This window comes from Tursiops truncatus, chromosome 15, assembly GCF_011762595.2.
Source record: "Tursiops truncatus isolate mTurTru1 chromosome 15, mTurTru1.mat.Y, whole genome shotgun sequence".
In the NCBI taxonomy this organism is placed as follows: domain Eukaryota; kingdom Metazoa; phylum Chordata; class Mammalia; order Artiodactyla; family Delphinidae; genus Tursiops; species Tursiops truncatus.
Window position 1 is genome coordinate 25016580 of NC_047048.1, and position 25606 is coordinate 25042185.

Genomic DNA, 25606 nt, shown 5'->3' on the forward strand with positions numbered 1-25606 from the left:
AGTTTTCTGGGGCAACAGTAGGCACTTTGAAAACACAAGGTAAGAAATACCAGGGAAAGAGCTAAAAGAATCACAAAGACACCAACCCTAACATCTACCAGCTGCTGAACCCATGCCTGGTGCTGCCAGACTTTGCTACTGAGCCAAATTAACTCCGCTTGTTGGGGGCTGTCGTATAGATTTTGTTACCTGCAGCCAATGGCATCCTGATTAAGACACAGGACAGAGTGGCTGGAGCAGAGTGTGACAGGTAGAGCCAGATTATACAGGAGCTCAAGGTCTGATGAAGGGTTTTGTATAAGAGTACCCCCTATCTGTGGGGTATACGTTCTAAGACCCCAGTGGATGCCTGAAACCACAGGTAGTACCAAACCCTGTACATATTATGTTTTCACGTACACTAATAGGTGGGTAATGTATACAGCGTGGACGTGCCAGACAAAGGGACGATTCACATCTCCGGGCTGGACGGGAGCAGGATGGTGAGAGATTTCATCACGCTACTCAGAATGGCATGCAATTTAAAACTTATGAACTGTTTATTTCTGGAATTTCCCATTTAATATTTTTGGACCACAGTTGACCACAGGTACCTGACACTGTGGAAAGTGAAACCATGGGTGAGTGGGGATTACTGTATCTTATCTTGAGAACCAAGAGAAGTCACTGAATTGTTCATTAGGAAAATGCAAAATAAAACCACAATGAGATACTACTTTACACCCACCAGGATGGCTAAAAATCAAAAAGAGAGCAACAAATATTGGTAAAGATGTGGAAAAACATGAACCCTCAGGCATGGCCGGGAGGAACAGCAAATGGCAAATACAGCCTTTTCAGAAAACAATTTGGCAGCTTCTTTAAAAATTAAACATAAATTTATTATATGATTCCATTCCTAGGTATCTACCCAACAAATGTCCAAACCAAGACTAGTACACAAATGTTCACAGCAACGTTATTCCTAATAGCCCCAAGCTGGAAACAGCTCACATACCCACCGACCAGGGAACAGATACACAAACTGTAATATAGCCATGCAATGGGCTACTATTCACCAATAAAAAGGAACCAATTATTAATACCTGCTACTACCTGGGTGAACTTCAAAAACATTACGCTAAGTGAAAGAAGCCTAAAAAATAACAGTATTGTATGATTTCATTATATGAAATGTCCAAAAAAAGGCAAATCCATAGAGACAGAAAATAAATTAGTGGCTGCCTAGAGCTGGGAATAGAGATCAAATGTAAACATGCAGGAAGGATATTACTGGGGTGATGCAAATGTTCTGAACTGGATTATAATGATGGTTGTAAAGCTAGGTATAGTTACTCAACATCACTGTACTGAACACATTTTAAATAGGTGAATTTTATGGTCTGCAAATTGCATCTCAATAAAGTCATTGACAGAGAAGCCACTGAAGGACTTTAAGCAAGGCGGGAGATGATCCAATCTTTATTTTAAAAAGATCACTCGTCAGGAGAGGTCATGGGCTGATGGTGCAATCCTTTTAGAAGTGAAAAGGGCCCAGTGGTCTGGCCCCAACTCCAACCCGAGAGCCTGCGAACACATGCCAGCCCCCACCTCTATTTCTTTGGGTAAAAACGCTGCTCCCTCCAGAGGAGCTAACCACGGCCAAAGTTGACAGCTTGATGCAAACTGAACCGAGATAGGGAAAAATGCCTTTAAAACCACCCTCTGGTGCCTTTCCATTTCTCTCACTCGTAGCACATCAATCCTTCCAGACTCACCGGGCTTGGACAGGCAGAATCGGTTGACGCCTTTGGAGAGGTTATAAATCCCCACGTTCTCAGGTCCATTTCCATCCTGATAAAATTCCTAAGGGACCAAAGCCAATACAATGACTTACTAGGGGACATGGAGACACAGCGATGATTAATAATATTTCTGTTTCTGAACCAGTCATCTGTTTTGCCCATTAATCATGTGAGCAGCTGGGTGCCACAGGAAAATCAAAAAGCTTCCAAAACTTCCAACAAAAACGTGATCTTTTTCATTCAATCAACTAATATTTATTGAGCACCTGCTATGCGGCAGGCTCAAGGCTGGGCCTTGGTTGCTGCCGTGGCTCTTATTTTCAGGGAGGCTTACATTCTAATAATAGGAAGAGAGAAAACCCAGGTAGTCAACAAAGAAGTCAGTAGATTTCAGCTAGGAAGTAACAGAGCTTACAGAGAAATAAACAGGGAGCAGGATAGAGAGGGACCACCACAGAGGCCTGTTCAGCCTGGGCTCAGAACAGACCCCTCCTGAGCAGGTAACATTGGGGCTGCAGCCTGAGTAATGAGAAAAAGCAAATACACTCAGCTGTGCAGAAGACACGTCATTCCAGGCAGAGAAGAGTATGTGCAAAGGCCCAGAGAAGGGACCGAGCTTGGTGTGGAACTGGCCGAGGCGGCCAGTATGCCACGGCCCAGTGAGTGAAGGGGAGAGGGGTAAGGGGTAAGGTACGAGTTAACGAAGGGCTGGCCACTGTTAAGGAAGATGGATCTCCGTCTAAGGGAAATGGAAATCCACTGGAGGGTTTAAGGGAAGGAATGGTTTCCTAAATGTCTATTACTTATTCTCAACTGGATATTAATCAACCCATCTCTCGTAACAAAGCTGTTTGTTGAGCACTTGTAGTTAAGCGGTTAGAGCATTCAACTGGTGTTGGAGACACCAGTCTCACTGCCTCTGGTGTCTAATATAAGTGGCCACTTAATTGCCATTTGCCTCCATTTCTCCACTGGGACCTTACAGTGACATCTGCCAATGCTGGAAGTCAAAAAATTATATAAAGTTCATGACTGGGTCTACATAGGTGTACACAGGTGCTCCCTTTCCTGAAATCCACTGCGTACACTGCCAATCCAGCTTCAGTGACTACAAGAGAATAACCAACTCTGTCCTCAGCTGCACCTGTTCATAAACAATAGCAGTGTATGGCCAGGAAAACTTCAAATACGTAAGAGGGTTACTTAAACCTTACCATGCCCCTGGGGAGTGAGTATTATGATCTCAATTTTAGAGGAGAAAACTGAGGCTCACAAACACTAAATGAACTTGCCCGATGCTACAGAGCCCACGTGCTTTGCACTACGGCAACAGCTTCCCCAAATCACTAGTCAAAGTTAAAATTTAATGTGGAGCCAGGACAAGGAAATCTCCCAAACAAAGGCATCTTTCCAATAAGGGACTTAAAATGCTTCCTCATGGTGCTTTCCATAATAGGTGGGTGAGTCGAGGGGCAGAAAAGGGAATCCGCCTTGACTATCTATGCTGATAACACTCTTAGCATGCTAGTTCTTCTCGCTCTCCAAAAGGCGAGTGTCATTCCACATAAGAGAATCCTCAGAAGCTCCGCTTACCAGAGTGATGGCGTGAGACAGGGAGCATCTCAGCATATAGCCCGTCTGCCTGAACTCAATCGCTGACACATCGTCCTCCAGAACCTCCACCTCTAGACTCTTGTTCTTCCAGCACCAATCTTCATGCAGGATGCTGACTGCAAAGGACACAACACACACCCCCGTGGGAACAGAGCACACCGCCTCCCTGAATGCCCCCAGAAAAACAGTGCTAATGAATCCTATGTGTGGGCCTCTATACACATACATACCAACAAATATGTATGTGTGTGTGTGTGTGTGTGTGTGTGTGTGTGTGTGTCAGTGTACACATAGAGCTAATCACACTGGGAATAAGTAACTGCTAAAGAAAAACTGAAACCAGTGGCCATTAAAATCACCAAGAAAGAAATTCAACTGGGCCTAAGAGCAGACTACAAGTAAGACATTCAGGGATTGGCAAACTTTTTCTGTAAGGTGCGAAAGAGCAAATATTTTCACCTTTGTGGGCCACATGGTCTCAACTATTCAACTCTGCATCTGCAGCACACAAGCAGCCACAGACGATAAACAAACAAGTGGGCGTGGCTGTGTTCCAATAAAACTTTATTCATAAGAACAGGCAGTCGCCCTCGGCTCATAGTTTGCCAACACCTGACATAATAGAAAATATAATTCCCCAGAAAAATCAGCCTACTTTATAAGCCATTCACTGCCAGCAGCTCCCAGCTAAACTCTGACATAGCAAAAATACAAGCAATGGGAGCTTCTCAAGAAAGGCGGAGAAAAGAGAAACAACATTCGCCAGCACCTTCTGCTTCCCAGGCCCTGTGCAAGGGGCTTCACATACTGGATTTCATGAGTCCTACATTCTGCAGAAAGGTTCTATGACTCCTATTTCAAAAGGGGAAACTGAGTCTCAGGGAGATCAAGTAAGCTGCCTCGCTCACACAGCTGCTAAGTGGTAGAACACTTCCGTGTAATTATTTCACACTCTTTTCCGGCATTTAGAAATAAAATGGCATGAGAAGAAGTGTGTGGGTCATCCTGATGAGGCGGCAGTTAGCTCATAAAGCCTCAACTTCTGCATTAATGCCCAAGGCTAAATAATGCACATTCAAGGTCAAGGGGTAAAGAAGAGTTAAACAAGTACAACTGTACAGCTGGGATGCAACCTGAGAGCAGGTTTCTAGAAAGTTTAGAAAGACAGGAAGTGCTGCCTTTGGTTCTTACTTTTGTATTTTCCGGGCAGCACGTTGTCAAACGTGAAAGTCATCGAGTTGACCTTGCCGGAGAGCTGGAGGCTCCGCTTCTCGCCCTGGCGGCTCAGGGACTGCAGGGTCACCAGCAGGTCACCGCAGGTGTCTGCAGAGAAAAGATGCGGGGGCCTCACTTGACTGCCTTGTGAACCATAGCACCCGTTCGAACCCTCAATCTCTGTGTGCTGCTTCCCACCCCTTAGCTCCTGAAGGACAGTGCCAGGAGGTTCCTTCAAAGCTAACATGCATCTACTTGATTCTAGGAAGTCTCCCCCTATGCTTGTCATCGGTACCAAACAATGAAGCCACCCAGCAATTATTGCATTAGGGGAAGTAATATCTATGGAGCATCAACAGGAGCAAGAGAAAAATAGACAGAGGTGATGAAACTTTATTGAAAATCCACTTCATACCAGGTATAGAACTGGGCCCTTTATCATCATCATAATAATATTACTAATAATGGCAAAGATTTATATGGCTCTTGCTGTGTTCCAGGTACTTCCAACGGCTATACATACAGTAACTCATTTGATCCTCACAACTACCCTGTGAGGTAGGTACCATTAACACCTCTACATTACAGATGAGGGACTCAAAGCACAGAGAGGTTAAGTAACTTACCCCAGGTCACACAGCGAATGTTCAAGCCCATGCGGTCTGGTTCCAGAGTCTAACATCTTAACCACTGTGCTACACTGCCTCTTGACATGACCGCATTTAAGCCTCATTAAAACCCCGAGAGCAGGAGTATTCCCATTTTACAGAAGAAAAACCTAGGCTGGGCAAGTACATGCTTACAGTCTCACAGTGGTAAGTGACAGAGCTAGGATGGAAACCTGGGCCCAACTACCATCTTCCTTTCAGAGTCAGAGGGCAATAAAAAGAAACCCACATGTTCTTCTGGGAGCCAAGGCAGCATTACTCAAAGAGAAATGTTATGGTGTTTGTGGCAATTATTCAGAAAGAACTGCACACGACACAGACTCTCAGACAGACACCACTCCCCTGGAGCAGCTTCTGCTTTTACCTTCAATGCCGCCCAGTGAGGAAAAGCTCACCAAAATCCCACCTCTCCCCACTTACTTCTTTGAACCTATCTGTTCTTGCTTTCAGTTGACATCTTACCCAAACAAGAGACTTTCCCCGAAACCGATGCCAAAAACTGCACGAAGGCCACGTCCATCACAGGCCTGTCAGTCACAGCCAGAAGCAGCATCTGAGGCTTCAACATCAGCCCCGCTCTGGTCTCCGCCTCAGGAACCATCACCTGCGGGACACACAGAACAAGGTCAGCGGCTGCATCAGGGCCGCTGCTCCCTGGCCGACGTGGCACCAGAACATCCACCTGGGCCCAAGGCTAAACGGATTCTGTAGGACGAAGGTTCATTCCTAGGCCTAGTTTTATAATCACAACAAATCTGCATACAGCCGGTGTGAAGGAAACGTATTTCTAGGCAGACATAAAGCACTAGCCTTCAGCAGCACCAGGTGTACACAGAAGCGTATCAGGGCACGCAAAGCTGTCATTGATCATGTGCACCCAGGTGGAAACCGTACGAAATCCCAGAACCTGATCCTGGCTTGAGGTCACTCGTGACACAAGCTGTGAACTTGTGGAGGCCACGTGGATGACCAACAGTGGAACTGGGCCATTTCTTCTTCCCTCATTTCTGTGTGCCTTTGTCAAGCTCACAAGAGGGACTGGGAGAGGAGGCGGTGCTCGCCTTCTTCATCCCTGGTAGAGATCACATTCTGGAATTGCCCTTCCCTGGAAAAGGGCCTGATTATGCCTCTGAAAGGGCCTCTAAAGGCTTGTCCGTGTGGCCAACGTCACAAGACACTGGCTGGCTGGTAAAGGAGCTGCCCACCCACACAGTATGCTGTTCGTGGAAGCAGGGGCAAGGCTGTGCGCCCACCCCATCTGCTTAGCGGGGGCAGGGGGGATCCCACTGGCCCTACAGGAGAGCAAAGTCTTAGAAGGACCCTTCCCAGTCCCCTCCCCTGCTCTTCCCCAGGGAGCAGCTGACTTGACGGGTGAGAGCCTGAGACCCCAAGGGGCCGGTGGCCTGACCTCCGCTTCTGTCTCATCTCTTGCCCACTGCCTCCACCAGTGCTCAGGCTTTCACCCTGGCGGGGAGACTACAAGGCAGGGTCTCCCCTGCTTCTCCACCTGCCTGGATGGAGAAATTAGGTGGTGCCTGCCCAGCGTCTTCAATTTACAGCAAGGCAGGAAAAGGGAAGCTCTGTTTGGCCTCAGGGTCCAGAAGCCATGCTCTGTGGATGTTACTGAGCTGCCAAGAATAAAGAGTTCACTGCGATCTCCTTTGGGGACCCGTGGATATTCAACAGCAGCCAGAAGCCTGAGAAGGTGGAGGCATGACTGGCAGCCTGATACTAACCCCTAATAAACATCAGGACTGGAAAAGAGAAAGGCCTGTTGTATCACCTTCAAACCAGCTGCCTGTCTGCTCTAACTGTGACATGCAGGAATGTAAAGATTTCAAAATAAGAAGTTGGGAATGGAAATGCTCCTTCTCTAACCCCATTTTAAAATAACCCTTTTTAAATCATTGGTGTTTTTTTCAAATATCTTAAATAGAACAAAACTCGTCATACCTGGACTTTGTAGGTCCCTGGTTTTGCTTTAAAACAGAATGATCCCTGAGCATCCATCTCCACGGTGACCAAAGACTTGTCCTTGTCTTGAGAGGACAGGACAACTTTGTATTTACTCATCTGCTTGATAGTGTCGGGGAAGCGAATGATTGATATCTGGCCACAGACACTGAACCTGCAACAAGGGGACCGTTCATTCCAGCATGAGAACTCAATTATCACAGGAAAGGTGCTTAGCAACCCAAACTATGCATCCCTCTTTCAGCCCTCGTCCCTAAGACTAGTATGATCTTAATGAAGAGACAGGAATGTAGCCAAAATGACTCCAGTTTTAAAAGCAACCTTTAGAAAGAAGATTAGACCTCTTTCTGCATAAGGAAAAGGCAGAGCGAGGGCCCGGGGCAGGGCTGTTTGTATGTTCTGGGTGACATCTGGCCATCTCCCACTGCAGAGGCAAGTTTCAAACAATCTGTGGATGATAAAAATGCTTCAGATAATTGGGTCGTGGATGGTGGAGCAGCCTCGAACTGAGAATGTGGACTCGTCCTTAAAAGCAAGAGCTGGGCTTCCCTGGTGGCGCAGTGGTTGAGAGTCCGCCTGCCGATGCAGGGGACACGGGTTGGTGCCCCGGTCCGGGAAGATCCCACATGCCGCGGAGCTGCTAGGCCTGTGAGCCTGGCCGCTGAGCCTGTGCGTCTGGAGCCTGTGCTCTGCAATGGGAGAGGCCACAACAGTGAGAGGTCCGCGTACGGCAAAAAAAATAAAAAATAAAAAAAAGCAAGAGCTGTAAGCTGCCTATGAAAGTGTGGTATTACCCAGGGGATAAAACAAGGCAGGGTTATCAAAGACGCCTTCCTTGCCTGTGATTATATATAATGCACAGATAAAAGCAATCTGAGAGACCTGAATAGTAAAGGTAATTAAGTTAAACAAAAATGCAGAGCTAAAACTGAACTCTAGGAGCTAGGAGCCACAGAAGCAACTTATAAGTGAAAAGCCCTATTAAGGTAATGGCTCAGACTGGAGACTGCAATGAGCAGTGTGTAAAGTGCTACAAGGCACACCTCCAGAAGCACATGAAAGGCACATCTGCTCACTAATAAACACCAACGAAGTCCGGCGTCCGTGGAGTGACCGTCTTCATTTTTAGACAGTTGGTGCGTTTAAGTGTAATAATGTCCCACAGCTGGAGGCCACAATCGCTTCTTCAACTGCCTAAAGATAATATTTTCTAATCTTAAAGAGAATCACTTTAGATAAAAAATCAGTTGTGCCTTTTGACAGAAGGAGAATAAAAAATGCCGGATTTAGCGCTGGATAATTATGGGGTGCACTAAATGCTGGCACACCCACTATGCTGCAAAGAAAAAACAGCAGAAGGAACAAGAAGGCGGTAGTACGCTGTGTGTGTGAAGTCTGGGAGCGAAGGAGAGCACATCTGTCTCCCTAAAGGGATGTGACCAGCCTGGCCATGGGGGCTCAGGCTGGACAGTGAGGGGCAAGACGCCACAGCCCACAGGCCAAGTCACACCAGCCACCTGTTTCGGGAGAGACCGTGAGCTAAGATGGTTTTCACACTTTTAAAGGGGAAAAAAAAAAAATCAAAAGATTATTTCATGACATAATAAACGACATGCTACTATGACGTCAGTGTCCACACATAAAGTTTTCCTGGAACACAGCCAAGCCCGTTCATTTATGAACTGTCTGTAGCGGGTTTCGTCACAGAGACCTTATCAGCCCATGAAGTCTGAAATATTTATTCTCTGGTCCTTGACAAAGTGTGCCAGCCCCTGATCTAGATTCAAAGGTTTGCCTTTTGGTTCCCTACTGTGTACTATCAGAGAAAATGGATAGGAAGGGACTACTGACGGAATTATTCTCAAGGACCGTCCATATTCCCTTCATTTGTGCCCATGTCGGGGGGCAAGTCCCCTTATTCATTCCAAGTTGAACCTCTTTGCCTAAGTTTTAAATATTTTAACCATACAATCAGTTTTAGCTCGTACTCTCAATTAAAGATAAGTGTCCAATTACCCTAAACCTCAAATATATATTGTTTTAGTTTAGAAAAAGAACTAAAAAGCCAGTAAGACAATGTTTTGTTATACTGAAGCTCTTAAAAATTGATGTGTCAATAAATTATTTCATCAGGATTTAATACATTAATGAAGAGAAATCAGGAATTTTGGTGCATCGTAAGACAACTATATTCTCGTTGCCATTTAGACAGAAGCCAGAGTTTGATTTTCAAATAAATTAGCAAATAATTTTTTTAAAAGGGAAAAACAGAAAGAGTAAGAAATATCAATGAATTAAAAGGCAAACGGACCAAAAGGAAAATGATGAATTTTTCCAATTATGCTCAACAAATGTTGTTTCTCTTTCTTTGACCCAAATATTCCACTTTAAAGAAGAAAATAAATATAAAATTAAATTATGTTTCCTCATCTCCATGAATGGCACCTCCTCAATCTACCCTGATGCTCAAATAGGAAACCTGGGCTCTGATGCACAAAGCCTCCACATCACTCATCAAATCCACCGACGTCTCCTCCTTCCCCCACCAGCAGGGTCCCAGGTCCCACCGGTCACCAGCTCCTCCAGACAACTGTCACACCTCCCATCTACGCCCTCCACTTATACTCGGGCTTTCCTCCAATCCACTCTTCACACAGCAGTCGGGAGAAAAAAAAGACAAAAGAACCCCAAAACTTTCCAAAATGCCCTGATCCACGCGGCTCCCTTGATGAAAACTCATCAATGGTTTCCCACTTCACTTGGGGAGAAGCCCATCCCCACAAGGTGGCTACAAGGCCACGTGGCCCTCCAGCCTCACCATCGCCCCCAGCCACGCTGGCTGTCCCCACCCCGACCCCAGAGCTCCTCTGTCCCCTCCAGGCCCTGGCACACGCTGTCCCCTCTGCCTGCCAAGCCCTCCACTCGGCTACTTTTCGGTCCTCCCAAAGGTCTCGGCTTCCACAGCGCCCCACCTAAACGAAGTCCCCTCGGAGTCCCCGAGCTCTTCCTGCACACCCACCCCAACTTACCGTCACTGACTCCTCATCTTCAGTCTGCCTCCTGGACCCCTGCCTTTGTGACGTTAGCCTGGTTCCCTGTACACACCCAGCACTTATCATGGTGGCTCACCTGGAGTCGCTGCTCAGAACTGTTTATGAGGGAAGCAGGGAGAACTGCAGCCCAGGAGTCACTTCCTGAGGCTCCACCACGGCACACACGGCAGCAGGCTCCACGGGTGCTCTGCTTCCTCACCTGCCTTTCAACACTGAACCCCGGACCCGGACCCCCCGCCTGCCTACAGACAATGGTCACCTCCTCAGCGACCAAGCCAATAAAGCATGCCGTCAGGGCTCAGCTCCTGGACCTCCGAGACCGTCGGGAGGTCACACCTAAACCCCCGCCCCAGGTTCTCCTAAGGCCACCCCTCGAAGGCTGACATTCTATTTCCGGTCCACTGATCCACTTCTACCTGCTCTTACACATTCGAGGTTCTGGCTGCCACCTGCGGCCGGCCGAGTCTTCCCGATTTACAATCTATCCAAGCACGTGGTGGAGAGCGCCACCTAGTGGGCCTATGGACCGCCACGGCCAAAACTGAAGCTTCATCCCCAACAGGCTCCTCTCCCCGTCCACAGCCATCCTGCCTCTCAGGCTGGGAACCCTGAGACATCTTCCCGATCTGTCCCTGACTTCCCCATAAGACAGGCCCTCATCAACTCTGCTTTCAGGCCTCCTGCACCCTCTCCTGTCCCCTTCGAGGCCTTCCCCGCAGCCGTGGCACCACAGTGTCTCACTGAAGACAAAAATCTAACCACGTTACCTCCGTGCTCACACCGTTCACCGGCCCCTTGACTTTTCTCCCTGGTGGAGAAAATCCCCGTCTTCCAACAGGGAGTGAGGAGCCCCTCTGACATCTGCCCCCTTCATCCACCCAGCACTTTACACTCCAGCAACACCAAGTGCTATGCCCCCATCTGCACCGCGCTGCTCTGAGAGGCCTCTCTCCACGCAGACCCTGCTCACCAATCCCCACCCCGTTAAGTTACTGTTTACTGAGCACCTATTGCCAAGGAGGGATAGCAGCCTCCCCATTCTATAGGTGACACACGGATAAGAGAAAGACCCAAACTCTGACTCCAAGGCCAGGGTTCTCTGCACTAGGCACTGTCACTACTTGGTAAAACTACAGGAATTCAACCACAGGATATCCCCTCACAACTCACAATAAGTACAAAGTGGGAAGAACTGTGACAACGACCCGAAGCATCTTACAGCAAACGTTCTTAACCAACTACATTATCTTCCAGTGAAGCCAAGGCAGGCCTCACAGATGTGAAGTCAGGCGTAACAGATCTTCTCCTAACTTGAACCCATTTTAACTTTGGAGTAAGATGACTTTCTTGAAGCAGCTAACAGTTAAGCACCTTCAGTTTATAACACTTAGCTCTGATCTTTCTAAAGAAGCCAGCCTGAGTTTCTCCATAGGTGTCTGAGACTGGATGTGGACCCTTGGCAGAAACGCACGGTCAGATAGAAGGTGGTCTTGTCCTCCGCTGGCCGCCAACGTAAGCACCAGCGCTTCCAGGCCCCGCACGCCCGCCTTACCCTGTGGCGATGATGTCAGCCAGCTGAGGCGTGTTGGGTGCGATTTTGATTGAGACGGTTTCAAAGTAGAGGTGCTCCTTCTGGGCGTGGATGGTGTACGTCCCGGTTGTTATGTTCTCCAGACGGAACGAGCCATCGGCTTTTGTTTTGACTGTAAAACAAAAACAGGCCAACAAAGGATGAGACAAAAACAACTGTGTAGCCCTCATCTACACAGGGATACTCGAGACCAAAAGCTGGCATGTTTTCATAGAGTCGTTAAGATTTTCTTTCCTTTCCATTCCTCTCTGTGAGCAAAACCCAGCCCAGACAAACAGGCCAGGGCCCAACGTGTCTGCCCACCTTTGATCTGGTTGTTCAGGGTGACCACCGCATCTGGGACACCCTCTCCTTCAGGTCCGTTCAAGACCCTCCCAGTGACAGAGAATCCCATGACGTGGAACACAGGCTAGAAGATGAAGAACAGGGAGGACGCTGTCATGTGCTTGAGCTGCAGAAGCCCCCCTCATGCCCCTCACGCCACCACTCAGCACCCCTGCCTACGCTGCCTTCTCCTGGTGCCCCATGCCAGCCAGCTCCCTCCCAGCTCACCCACCCGCAGCCCCTTCCCACGTCTTGTCTTCCGCTTGGTTTATGTGTCTGGGTCCTCCTCACTTGTGAGGGCCAGGGCTTGGCTCTCTGCACTCAGCTGGGCTCCAGCCACCCTGATCTTGGGTTCCTGCATGCTTTCCCCACGAGGGGCTTTCACACCAGCTGCTCCCTCAGCCTGGATCTCCTCCCACACCTGCAGAGGACTGGGGAGAGGCCGCCCCTTCTCGTCCTTCAGGTTTAGCTCAAACTGTCACCACCTCTGAGATGCTCTAACTACCCTTTCTCAGGAGCCCCTGCCTCACGCCCCAGCCAGTTACTGTCCATCACACTAACCTACTTTCTAGGCTTCAGCAAAAACCTCCCCAATATCTGGTATGTCCTTGTTTGATTTCTTCTAGTTTGTCTACCTCCCACTAGAATGTGAGCTTCATGAAGATAGGGACCTGTTCTGACTCAGTCACCTGCTACACAGTAGGCACTCAATAAATGACTCCTGAATGAAGGGATGGATGCATGCATGCACACATATATGCAAGAGCATTTGAGCTCTAAGAAAATAAAATGGCTTCCTCTTTAGTCAGGTAGCTCTTCTCCTTTTTTTTTTTTTTTTTTTTTTTTGGTACACAGGCCTCTCACCGCTGTAGCCTCTCCCGCTGCGGAGCACAGGCTCCGGATGCGCAGGCTCAGCGGCCATGGCTCACGGGCCCAGCCGCTCTGCGGCATGTGGGATCCTCCCGGACCGGGGCACGAACCCGTGTCCCCTGCATCGGCAGGCGGACTCTCAACCACTGCGCCACCAGGGAAGCCCAGGTAGCTCTTCTTCATCCTTCTAAAAAGGCGTGGTTAACCCACCTATTAAATTATATATTCACTCAACAATCACTTTTATTAGGCACCTACCACGTACCTGGCACTAAATCACGTGTTAGGAATACAGTAAGGAATAAGACTCAACGGTCCCGACCTCATACAGCTTACAAGCCACTCCCTGAAATTCCATTCATGTCTGTTTAAAACCTTGCATTTGGTTGTGATCTGGGAAATGTCTTTCCCCACTCACCTGCCCCCATCCTTCTGTGCAAGCCCCTTGAAGCACGAAGGACTTGACCTTCACCCTTCCATCCCCCCTCCAGGGCACAGCGCTACAGTCAAATGCTTTACTGAATCTTAAAAGGCAGAGTGAGAACCCCACTGAGAATGTGACCTAAAAGCTAGCTCCCACCAGTTTAAGCTACTTTAACACAGTACTTTCTAATGTAACATTAAAATAAAACGATTAAATTTAATTTTTTCAATAACTGTAACACTGGGTGGTCCACTTATGACAGACTGCTGTTTTCTTTGGGGATCTGCTCTATCTAGCAAATTTTCTACAGTAACCATTTTCTACGTCTGTAATTAAAGATAGAACTATGATGAAAAACACATTTACCATCTATTTTAGGGCCTGTATCACCCCATCCATCACCCCACCTGTCATTCCACTGCGGGCTCTATCAGCTCTCACCTATTCAACTGGTCCCTCACTTCCACCTTGCCCCCTGCAGACTCTTCTCAACATGGCAGCTGGAGGGGACACACCTCTTCTTCTGCTCAGAACCTTTCAGTGGTGCCAACTGTTACCCAGAATGGCCCACCAGGACCTGCACAACCTACCCGACCATCTCTCTGACACTCTCTCCTCTTCCTCCCTTCTTCACTTGCTCCATTCCAGCCACCCTGGCCTTTCTGGGGTTCCCTAAACCTTCTGGCCACACTCCTGCCTCAGGACCTTTGCACCTGCCATTCCCTGTCTTAAACACTCTTCCCACAGATGTAAGTACAGTTCGTTGCCTCTTCCCCTTCAGGTTGTTACTCAAAAGTCACCTTCACCCTAAGGCCTTCCCAAGAACAACCTATGAGACCTCAACCCTATCTTAACCTTGAAACTATATAATCTCCTTTCTTGCTTTATGTTTCTAAAGAACAAAGACTTTCTCATATACTTTCTTATTTACTTATTTGTAAGTATATTGTCTCTTTCTGCCATTAGAACATGAATTCCACAAAAACAGGAACTTTTGCCTCTTTGGGTCACTGCTATATGCCCAGCGCTAGAATAGTACCTAAAATATATGTCATTGACACTTGGTAAATATATTTCATTGAATGAAGTAGATGTAAATAGGGCTCTGATTCTCTAAGATAAAGACATTATGTGAGAGAAGTGAAGGATCTAGTGGATCCCAGAATGAAGTGGAAGAGAGTACAACATTCTGTTTTTTCCAACAGTACTTCTAGATAAACTGATTTTTTTTTAACACATTTGCAACACCTGTGCCCAGGGATGGGAACTCCAACAGAGAGGCCTTACCTCAATTTTCAGGCTGTCATGTTCCACTGTAAAGTCAAGTCTAGAAGGAGCAACGTCAAAGGTAATCCTCTCCCCTCTATAGAATGGAATCTGGAAGAAAAAGTCGGTTAATTACCAAGAGCCAATAACATGATTCAACCATCAATATTAACACTCAATCCAGCAGCCCACAAATAACTAGGGGTTCAAAGCAGGCAAAGAGACACTATTAATCATAACTGTTTCAGATTTGTGCAAGAGAAAGACTTGCACTATTCCCAGCTGTTACTGAGGGGACAGTTACATCTTCAGTAACTGCTAAATAAAATGTTTATGGAACTGCAGGCCAACCATTCAGTCCTTTGATATCCAAATGGCACTGACTTTTCCCGTTGATATGTGTCCCAAACATAAACAGAACGGAAGTCGGCTTCACTCACCACAGTATAGCCTCCACTCGGCAACGAAGAGAAGGAGAAGGAGCCGTCTTCTTTGGAGACCGTGTGGCACAAATACACCAGACTCTCGTCTTGGGGTTGGAATCCAGGCACTGGGGAGATGTTGCAGCCCAGGACATCCTAGGCCAGGAGAAAAAACTCAAAATGACTTCCTTTTCCACTTACATGTTCTGATTATTATCAAATAGTCATGCTTTAAAAATACTTGTAGGGGCTTCCCTGGTGGCCCAGTGGTTGAGAATCTGTCTGCCAATGCAGGTGACACGGGTTTGAGCCCTGGTCTGGGAAGATCCCACATGCCACGGAGCAACTGGGCCCGTGAGCCACAATTACTGAGCCTGCGCATCTGGAGCCTGTGCTCTGCAACAAGAGAGGCCGCGATAGTGAGAGGCCCGCGCATCGCGATGAAGAGTGGCCCCCACTTGCCACAACTAGAGAAAGCCCTCGCACAGAAACGAAGACCCAACACAGCCATAAATAAATTAATTAATTAAAAAAAATACTTGTATAAGTTTTATTTCACAAAATATATGTTTCTGAAACCTAGGACAGAGCAGAGGACATAGTAGATTATAAAATCTTTACATTCAAGTTTGAAAAGTTAAAAATGGTCACCATCCTCCAGGTAAGAAACCGGAGTGGCCCAAGTTCACACAGCTGGTCAGCGGCAGAGCTGGGATTTGTCTGAACTTGGGTCTGTCTGATTTCAAAGCCAGTGCACTTTCCACTGAATTCCACTGCCTCCCAGTGCAGACATTCAATTTCTTGTGAGTCAACAGAGAAACACAAGGTTCTTAAATGCTGAAACTATAAATCAACCTTGACCTGCATTTTATTTTTTATTTAATTTTTTTTAAATTGAAGTATAGTTGGTTTACAATGTTGAGTTAGTTTCTGGTGTACAGCAAAGTGATTCAGTTACACATATATATATTCTTTTTCAGATTCTTTCACCATTATAGCTTATTACAAGATATTGAATATAGTGCCCTGTGCTACACAGTAGAACCTTGCTGTTTATCTATTTTATATGTAGTGGTGTGTTTATCTGTTAATCCCAAGCTCCTAATTTATCCCTCCCCACCTCCCGCTTTCCCCTTTGGTAACCGTACGTTTGTCTTCTAGTCTGAAACTGACCTGCATTTGAAACCGTGTATTCTTAGTCTGTGATCCCCCGTGCCCCCAGCCCTGCCCACAATCTCTCTTGTTCTTCACTCTTCTTTGCTTACCTCTTTGGTTACTAAAGAAGAGAAGAGAAGAAACTTCACCCCTTTCATGGGTTCCCCGTCACTGCGGACAGAGCCAGACACGTTGTAGCCAGCCACTATGAGGGGGCCCGCGGCATTGGCGTTGGAGGTCGTTACTCGTACAGTGGTGCTCGCCTACAAGAGAAGATGTCAACTTCCAAAAGAATAAACACAAAGCGTTTAACAACACGAGGACATGCTGACACTAAAATATTAACTGGGGGGAAGCAACATACAAAATTGCACGTGTAGTACCATAACAACTGTTTTTTAATTCGCAAAATGAAGTGAAGGGAACTGTGGCAAAATGGAGATGATGGTGATTTCGTTTAGATGGTAACAATTTACCTCTTTTACAGTTTTCCACCTTCCAGATTTTCCACTTCCGCTCCTTTATGCTCTTCTGTATGTTCCAATTTTTTTAATGAACATGCTTTATTTTTTTCCATGTTTAATGGTATGTATGTGTGTATTTTTAAGCTCTTTGTCAAAGTATAATTCACATGGGGAACACTGCACACAGTCTCAGCGTCCAGCACAGTGATTTTCCCAAACTCACCATGCATCCAACACCCAGACACAGAACAGAACCAGCACCCTAGAAGCTCCCCTCATGCTCATTTCCAGTCACTACTCCCCCAAAGGGCAGCCATTATCCTGACTTTTAACAGCCTGCTTTACTTTAAAACACAATTTTACATGAATAAACTCAAATTCCTTTATGTATAAAATTAACAGACAATGCAAACCTTAAAATGTATTCTATTTATAATGTGTAAGCTATGGAGTTTCAAATGAAACATTTTTCAATGTTGCCCAGAAGAGAAAAATCCTGAAAACAAAGTCATAAAAAGAATACAGACATATCTAGGTGTGAAACTATATCATCAATTATAAATGCGTAAAACTTACAAGGTAAAAACTGAAATATTGATGCTTCTTTAGCAAAAAAAGGAGACGCAGCCTCAAAACTAATATAAAAACTAAGCCTGTCAAAATGTTCTTTAAGTCTTAACTTCAATTTGTTTCTTCACAGTTATTACAGAACCTCGCTTAGTATTTTTCTTCCTTTTTTGATCTTTTGTTATAAACTATTTCAGTCAAACAAAAAATAGATATAGGGATCTATACCAAAGAACACCTATATAAGTTCCAACCAGCTAAAGAATAAAAGAGAAGAAACACAATTCTAGACCCTTGCAGATGCCCACGTCCCCTTCCTCCCTCCCTCTACAAACATCAGTACCATAATGAATATACTGTTTGCCATTCCCACTCACGTCTTTACAATTTTCTACATGTGAATGTATCCATAAGTGGTATTATCATAAGTGTTTTTAATGACTATATAAATGGTATCATATTTCCTTATCCTTCAGCAATTTGCCTTTTCCCTTCAACTTTATGCTTTTAAGCACAGTCATATTGATATGCATAGCTCTGGTTCATTCATTATTGCTGACATACAGAATTCTGCTGTGTGATGAAACCACAATCCATTCTCCTCTTAATGGACATTTAGGTTGTTTATAGTATTCTGTTACTACAAACAAAGCTGCAATAAACATTCTTATACATTCTCCTTGGGCACATGTACAAGAGTTTCTAAATTGTTAAGTATATTTATAGATTGCTATTACAGACTAAAAAAAGAACAATAAAATAATCTCATCGGGTCCTTCTGGTGTTGACTTGGCTTAAAATAGCTATAGTTAATAACAGACCAATTTCACAGCAGGATGACAATGTTGTTACCTAAAACTGAAACCAATATAAGCAACATCTGCTACATGGAGGGAGTTTTCCTGTATAAGTACCACCAAACTAATCAGCAGCACCATTGTTTTTTTCCATCGACTTCTAGAAGAACCATAAAATCATTTCATACCTAGAATTGAAAACCTCTACATTTGTCCCCAAACCAGCACACTGTTGGCATGGCCATCGGCATAACTGAAATAAATGCTCACCTCTTTCAATGGCCAGGTTGGATGAGTTGCAAGGATTTCATAATCTCCAGGAAGAACTTTAAAAAACGCAAACCTGAGAAGTACAAAATACCACTTCACTTTCTGCCAACAACTCGAGCACTTATAATTTTAGGACAACTACTGGAAGCATAAGAAAATAATGTTTGAGTTATCACGAACTTGCCCTTAGCCAGTTAAATGAGCATAAATGAAATTCAATCCTTCGCTGTACAAATCCTCATCAGACAACACTTATTGGGCACTGGCTGTGTGCAAGGAGAGGGGTTCGTGTGCTAATGGGAAGGAAGGCTCATGCTTCCCTTAACCCCAGAAATTTCTGGCCTAAAAACCAGTCCCTGTGGTTCAGCAAGGATCAGTCACAGAACATTCAAGTGTGTGTTGACAGAGTGAGAGGCATGAACAGGAGAGAAGGGAAGCATCCAAAGCAGAAGAAGTGGGAATGGACGAGAGGTGGATAAAGAACAGAGGACAGACCCAATAAGCTGAGACGGACGCTTACACAAGATGACACTAAGCATTAGGGGAGGGCAGGTGAAAATGAGCTTGACTCCTACCCCAGAGTTTATTAAGACCTGTTATCAGACACGAATAGAAGCCAATCTGGGTTCTTGCACAAAGCAACTGTGATGAAACCAGAAGCTGACAAAGATTATTCTAGCAGCTGTGAACACACCAAGACCAGAGTGGGATGAGCTGAGGATGGAAGCACCACTACCAGGATTCTGACACATTTAGCCCTTTAGATTTGCAAAGCATCAGACCATGAAAGGGCTAATTCCAGCAATATGAACTCCAAAAATTTCATGCAATTTCTTCTTCTGTGGTGGTATTTTATTACATCCAATGTTGCCTGTAATAACTGGATAGAGCTTGGAAATCAATTTGCTACAAAAGAGTTGACACTGCCACTGGATTTTGGCCTGGGTAAGATTCAGCCTCTACCTCACGTTCATAGCATCCCGGTTCTGCACGTTACTGTCAGTTTAGTTAGCGCACAGGAAAGAGATTTGGAAAGTGATTTGGAAAGTTCAAGTCACTTTTCCCAGCACGGTCAGCAGCAAATTACTGAAACTAGAAAAAATGCAAGTCCCACATTCAACCCCCTCCTCTGATCCTCTACAGATCAGGGGAGGGGGTTGGAGAGGCATCAATAAGTATTTTTCAAAACTGAAATATAATTTCAACAATCATCATTTAAAAATTGGATGATGTACTTGACAGACTCATTACAAACTTCTATTCTGCAGTTTAGTCATATTTGTGTATTGAAGTAGTCAGTGGTGATTTGCATGCTTCCAACATTATCAGGTGGAACTATTCTGATATTAATCTTGGCATATCTATTAACATTTACAACTCAACGATATAAATCCATTACATAAATGCTTTAAATATGACTCAGCAAGGTTAATTAAATAGTCATTAGTTCCAACTACAAAATGACTGTGATGTAATAGTGATAAAATGATTTTTTTTTTTTGCGGTACGCGGGCCTCTCACTGCTGCAGCCTCTCCTGTCGCGGAGCACAGGCTCTGGACGCGCTCTGGACGCGCAGGCTCAGCAGCCATGGCTCACGGGCCCAGCCGCTCCGCGGCATGTGGGATCTTCCCGGACCAGGGTACGAACCCGTGTCCCCTGCATCGGCAGGCGGACTCTTAACCACTGCGCCACCAGGGAAGCCCGATAAAATGATTTTTAAAAATTGTAATTGAGCTAATCTGTATTGAGCTAAGTTCTTAAGCACATATTCTATGCCAGACAGCTTGAAACGAGAATATCGTAATTTAATCTTCTCAATAACCTTAAGAGGTAGGTTCCATGATTATCCTCATTTATAAATGAGGAAACCAAGGCACAGAGGCGTTAAGTAACTTGCTCCGGGGCAGACAGCTAGCAAATGGGGGAACCAGGATTCAAACCCAGGCTGTCGGGCTCCAGAGCCAGTCCCAACCAGTAAATGAAGGGCTACCATGTGCCAGGCCCTGCAGCAGGTGCTTTATTTATCTCATATTTAATCATTGCATCAACGCTAGATGTAATGGGTCAAATGACTTCCATTTTACAGATGAGGAACTTGAGGCCCTGAGGGGCAGGAACCCGACTGAAGTTAAGAGGCCGAAACAGGATTTGAACGCAGGTCTCCCTAAATCCAAAGCTCCCCCCACATCAGGGCCCGGCTCTAGCCTCGGGGCAGGGCGTAACATGCATGACTCACTTTCCGCCAGGCTGTGTGACTGTGGACTGGATCTTTGCTTCTGTGCCTGTGTTTCTCAGAGACACCTGAACTCCTGCGGGCCCCAGGGGCTGCCCTTTGCTGAGAACCTGCCGTGGAGACGGAGGAGTTAGGAGCCACCCAGCAGCAACGTCCTCCTCCCAGCCGCACGGTCCATCCTGCTCCCCACACGAAGCCCATGACCTTCTTTGGGTCAAGTTTCCTTGGAAAAGATGGTAGAGATTGTGGATACCCTTCCCAGGGAGGCTTGGGGACAGGGAGAGGGAACAGCAACAGTAAAATGACACTTTGTTTCATTGGCTCTAAGACACCTTCAATTAAAGATGCACAATTATTTTACAAACCACTGCGAAAGAATAAATACCCAGGGTCCCCATCTCTAACAAGAAACCCACACAAAAAGCCGAGACCAAAGGCCCTCACTCTCAGGGTCAAGGGAAAGGAGAATAAACCCACCATGAAGAAAAGGAAGGCAATAAATATGCACATCTCAGCCACGGTGCTGGGTGCAGGGAGGGGGAACTCTCCCCCGAGAACCTGTCCCTCTAAAAAGCCATCCTGGTATCTATACTCGGACAGGGGAGTGACCAGCAACCTAGACCCGGCCCCTAAAAACACCCTCTATGTTTTACATGCAATTTCATTGAGCTCCCAGGCCCTCTTGAAGCTTATCTGTGGGTCCCTTGTGGGCTCAAAGCCCCCAGTTTAAAAACATCTTGCTTTTTTAAAGGTAAGAGAAGACCCAGTATGTACCACAGAGCAAATGTGACAAATGCCAAACCTTTCCATTCACGGAGAAGCCCGTGAACACGAAGTTGACGTCCCCGCCCTTCGTGCAGATGTCGCTCACACCATCCACGTAGAGCTCCACGGTGGTTGGCTCTGCCCAATGACAGGGGGAGGGGGGAACAGGGTACAGGACACAAGAGCAAGCTGAGTTCTGCGACAGGATGAAACTGTCTGCGTAAAACACATTGAACTGTTTAACTGTATGCACTTTTGAGCCACTTACATGGCTTGAAATCCGAAGGCACAAGGAGGTACACAGGGAAAAGTCTCCTTCCCACCCCTACATCCTGACACCCACTCCCCCACCCCAAAGGGAACCAGAGTTTACGGTGTAATATACTTTTGTAACAGTCTTGCAGCTGAGCTGTATCTCAGAGTCCCATGGAAAATCCAGTGAGTGCCAAAGAGTTTTATTACTGAACGCCCACCAGAGACCAGGCACTGAGCTAAGTACACTTAATCCTGACAACTATCTTAGAGGTAGGTAGTAACATCTGCAGCCGATTGAGGTGTAAAGTGGGGCACAGGAAGGTTAAAGAATCTCCTAAAATCACAGAGCTTGTGAGGGACAGAGCCCAAATTCAACCCCAAAAGTCTGGCTCCGCATCTGTCTCCTGACCAAGTACAGGAGTTCGGCCACATTATACCAGGACTGTAAACTCCAATGTCCATAGTAACCCGGTGGATTAGAAGTCAGCAGACTGGCCAGGTGCGGACTGCAGCAAATGGAAAAAGGGGGACAGCTTCTACCAACTACTGCCACGTGACCCAGCGCTGCCCAAGCTTCCACCTTCTCAAGAACAACTGGAAATCTGGATTTTATGTGCCGTGTCCTGATTTTTCAATATTAGCAACTAAGTCAAATTTAAAAAAAAACTGAAGAGTTCATTATAATAGGGGTTAAAGTTGAGTTTTTAAAAGGTTCGGAAGACTGTGAAGTGAGAAGCAGAGGAAAAACTGAAGCAGTCAAGAGAATTTCTGGTAAAATGAAGAATGACGCACATACACAGGGGAAAGCACCAGTGAAAAATGGACAAAACCTTGAACAGGCAGCTCACAAAAAGACGATATCCAAATGGCCAGGAAACATATGAAAAAGTGCTCAATCTCATGGACCATCAGGAAATGCAAATCAAAAGCACAGTGCGAGGCCACCACTCCACCACCAGGACAGCTAAGATGAAAGAGACTGACAGCCAGAGGATGTGGAGGTCTGAACTCTTACACACGGCTGGTAGAGCAAAGTTCTGCGACATCAACCTTGGCTGTCCGGCAATCTCTACTAGGGCTGAACATGTAAAAAGTCTATCGCCCAGCAATTCCACCCGGGTATATACTCAACAGAAATGTAGACATGTGTGCACCACAAGATATGTACAAGGATGTTCGCAGGAGCACTGCTCCTAGTGGCCAAAACTGGGGTGCAACCCAAATGTCCACCAACAGTAGAGGGGGTAAATCATTTGATATTCACACAGCAGTAGAATGAACTAATATACTAACACATAACAACACATAATAAGGACGAATTCTGTGAAAATTGTCAAGAGAGAGAAACCAGGCACAAATATGTACCCTGTGCGATTCTATTTACATGAAGTTCAAAACAGACAAAATAATCTATAATTTTAGGTCGGGCGGCGCGATTAGCAAGTGCCTGGGATGGGGCACTTCTGGGTGCTGGTCAGGTTCTGTCTTGTCATCTAAGTGGTGGTTACGTGAGTGTGTTCGTTTTGTGAAAATTCATCGCCTGATATCCCTGTGATGAGTACAATTTTCGGAAAGTATGCTATAATTTAATTTAAAAACTTATTAAAGAAAAAGAACTGACAAGAAGGGAGGGGATTCAAACAAAACACTCGTGCAAACCACCGATCTGTGACCTCTCTGGCCTATTTGTCGTCTCTCTGGCCGTGGGTTGGCTTTGACTCCCCTCCACTTTTCTGGACCGCACCAGCCAGGCACTCCCGGCCGTGAACTGAGAAAGAGCTTGTCGCCCAGATGCGAGTTGGCTGTCGCTGCCACTGTGACAGCAGGGACTCAGTTCTTCCCCCTCTAACTCACAGGCAGGCCTGGTAGGAACAACTGGGCCCTCCACGTCTCCCCACAAGCTACAGAACTGGGGTCACACACCCTCTACCGAAACGTCAAGGCTCTGCTCTCCAAAAACACCAGCCACGTCACAGCAGGACCCCTTCTTCTGATCCAGCCCACTCCCACTCCTCTGACTTTGCTAAAAGACAGTCACCTCAGGAAAGTCTGGAGCTTTTGTTTGTATGTGTGCGGAAAGACTGCTTTTAAGTGTTTACTAATTAATTGCCAATTATGTGCCAGCGATTCTGAACACATAACTACACTGGTCCATTAATCCTCCAGTAGCCTGTGAGGCGGGTACTACTACTCTCCTGACCCCTAGTGAGAAGACGGACGCCAACCCAGCGGAAGTAACTCGTCCAAGGTCGTCACAGAGCTGGTAAGGCCCAAGGTTGTCAGATCTTCTGATCTCTTAAGAGAAGTAAATCTGGATTTTTATGTCAAGTCTCACAATGTTTAATGTTGCCATTAATTCACTGAAAAAAATTTTTTTAAAACACTGAGGGGAAAAAAAAAAAAACAACAAAAAACAAAACAAAACACTGAGGGGGCTAAGAAAGAAGCTGTCCTGGAAGAGGAACCAAGTCCCCACTCCTGACCTCTATATTCATCAAGTTCTACTGACACTTAATGAACGAAGCTGCTAAGGTGGAGTTTTCTGAGGGGTACAAGAAAAGATGCCAACTGTAAGAAACGTGACAGAAAATCTTAAAGTAGGTCTAAAGTAAATCCAATCTACTCTAAAGTAATAGGGGCAAGGCGGTTAAAAAAAAACACAAAAAAACCCTCTTCCACACTAGAAAGGAATCCTTAATATTTTAACAATCTATGCGTTCTGTCAATTTAAATTAATATTCAGCATATAACCTAATCCTTTACAGAGTATACCTGGTTATTTGTTAACTTACCAAAACTCCACCCTAGAGGAGGCTCAATCTTCAGAATGAAATCTCCCTACAAGGAGAAAAAAAAAAATCACTGCAAAGGACTAAGAACTGATGACTATTCAACTAGTTTAATTTAGTTCAGTGCTAGCCTATTATCTAGAATTTTCACACCTGAAATGGAATTCCAATCATAAACTTTGTACTTGTAAATGGTAGTGAGCTCTTGATTCCCTTCATGTGCTGCAATCTCAACCCCCGAATCTCCCATTTAACCCATCAAAGAGTTACAAAGACTCTGTATTCAGTGCTCTTGGTCTTCTGATTACATTCTATTGATCCAGTCTCCTGTTAAACCCTCATATGACTAAGGTTGCCAGTGTCAGCCAGATCTTCAGGAACTAAAGTCATTTCTTAAAACTAGATTTTACATACACCCTTGAGTGAAGGGTTCCTTGAGAATGTTTTAACAGTTTAAAAAGAAAAACAAAAACAGATTTCAAGACCCAACTAGTCTACCTCTAGAAATCAATCTTATGTATTGTGCATAAAGATGTAAGTTCAAGAATATTTATTGCTGTGTGGTTAGTAATAATTTTAAAAACTGGGAAAAAGCCTCTGTGTCTATAGAGAAATTGGGAATAAATTAGTTTGGCCTGCCTCTGACGTGCGTGCAGCCGTTAAAAGGAAGGTCCAGGGCTTCCCTGGTGGCGCAGTGGCTGAGAGTCTGCCTGCCAATGCCAGGGACATGGGTTCGTGCCCCCGTCTGGAAAGATCCCACATGCCGCGGAGCAGCTGGGCCCGTGAGCCATGGCCGCTGAGCCTGCGCGTCCGGAGCCTGTGCTCCTCAATGGGAGAGGCCACAACAGTGAGGGGCCTGCGTACTGCAAAAAAAAAGGAAGGTCCATACATGCTGATGTCCAAAGTGTGCCAAAACATCACCACAGGGAAAAAAAAATCACATTGCAGAACAATGCCTAGTGTTTGAGTCCATTTGTATTTTTTTTTAATCAAAAGCAAAACTACACAGTATATTAACTACTTTTGCAACTTCCTGTGAATCTATGTTTCCAAATAAAAAGTTGAAATGTGGGGAGAATGAGGGGTGGGAGAATGGGTATGCATG

The 25606-nt window shown here is 45.8% G+C and overlaps 1 protein-coding gene across 3 annotated transcripts in view; it reads right to left on the reverse strand.

Annotated features, from left to right (window-relative positions):
* LOC101317021 (BOS complex subunit NOMO1) overlaps positions 1-25606 on the reverse strand; it is a 52550-nt gene that overhangs the window by 22873 nt on the left and 4071 nt on the right. For all 3 annotated transcript variants that reach the window (XR_012326093.1, XM_033841155.2, XM_033841154.2), the window contains exons 3-16: positions 24505-24550; positions 21495-21595; positions 20696-20802; positions 18459-18531; positions 16471-16623; positions 15224-15361; positions 14805-14894; positions 12203-12308; positions 11861-12011; positions 7235-7409; positions 5744-5885; positions 4590-4721; positions 3378-3514; positions 1758-1845 (exon numbers count right to left, since the gene is read on the reverse strand). Coding sequence is in view for 2 of the 3 variants with exons in the window: in XM_033841155.2 (XP_033697046.1) it covers positions 1758-1845; positions 3378-3514; positions 4590-4721; positions 5744-5885; positions 7235-7409; positions 11861-12011; positions 12203-12308; positions 14805-14894; positions 15224-15361; positions 16471-16623; positions 18459-18531; positions 20696-20802; positions 21495-21595; positions 24505-24550 (1639 nt within the window). In the remaining variant the exon portion in view is untranslated. The remainder of the gene's footprint in view (positions 1-1757; positions 1846-3377; positions 3515-4589; positions 4722-5743; positions 5886-7234; positions 7410-11860; positions 12012-12202; positions 12309-14804; positions 14895-15223; positions 15362-16470; positions 16624-18458; positions 18532-20695; positions 20803-21494; positions 21596-24504; positions 24551-25606) is intronic.